The sequence below is a fragment of the Egretta garzetta genome, unplaced genomic scaffold, assembly GCF_000687185.1.
Source record: "Egretta garzetta isolate BGI_Z169 unplaced genomic scaffold, ASM68718v1 scaffold1727, whole genome shotgun sequence".
Classification (NCBI taxonomy): domain Eukaryota; kingdom Metazoa; phylum Chordata; class Aves; order Pelecaniformes; family Ardeidae; genus Egretta; species Egretta garzetta.
The window spans coordinates 1,829-2,521 of NW_009260231.1; the positions used below are offsets into that span (position 1 = coordinate 1,829).

The 693-nt window shown below is 67.2% G+C and overlaps 1 protein-coding gene across 1 annotated transcript in view; it reads right to left on the bottom strand.

The window, feature by feature from the left end:
- Nucleotides 1-190: 190 nt before the first annotated feature.
- Nucleotides 191-693, bottom strand: part of LOC104129372 (myosin regulatory light chain 2, atrial isoform-like) — a 4,940-nt gene continuing 4,437 nt past the window's right edge. The window contains exon 4 of the mRNA XM_035897667.1: nt 191-294. Within this exon, the coding sequence (XP_035753560.1) occupies nt 191-294 (104 nt within the window). The remainder of the gene's footprint in view (nt 295-693) is intronic.

Sequence of the window (693 nt, forward strand, 5' to 3'; positions counted from 1 at the left end):
CCCTGGGACCATCCCTTGTGTTGGAACATGCCCGCTCCACGGGGCCACCGGGAGCCTCGCAGGGGTGCCAAGCCCAGGCTGAATGGAGCCACCTCCCTCCCCGGGGCCGCTGCAGACGGACGGACGGACAAGTTCCCCTCGTTTGGTGGTTTATTTGGCCGGAACGAGGGGCACGGGACCCACTGTCCCCTCAGTCCTCCTTCTCGTCCCCGTGGGTGATGATGTAGCACAGGGACCTGTAGTCGATGTTCCCCGAGACGTCAATGGGTGTCACCGCGAACACCCGCTCCACCTGCGTGGGGACACGCGCCTGGGGGGCAGGGATGGGCGCCTGGGGGACCACCCGGGGGCCACGGGGATGGGGACGGCAGGGATGGGGCACATGGGGACCTTGGCGATGGGGTCCCTGTGGGATCTCAGGGATGGGGCCAGGCATGTGGGGACCTTGGGGACAGGGGTCTATCTGGGAAACACAGGGATCTTGGGGACAGGGCCACCTGGAGTGCATGAGGACCCCAGGGACAGGGTCTGTGCAGGGTTGAGGTGTGGGGACCCTGGGGACAGGGCCCCTGTGGGGCACACGGGATCCAAGGGATGGGGTTTGGGATCACAGGGATGGGGCCATACAGGGCCGGGCACCCAGGGACCTTGGGGACAGGGACTTTGGGGGACACGTGGGGAGCCAGGCGTCCT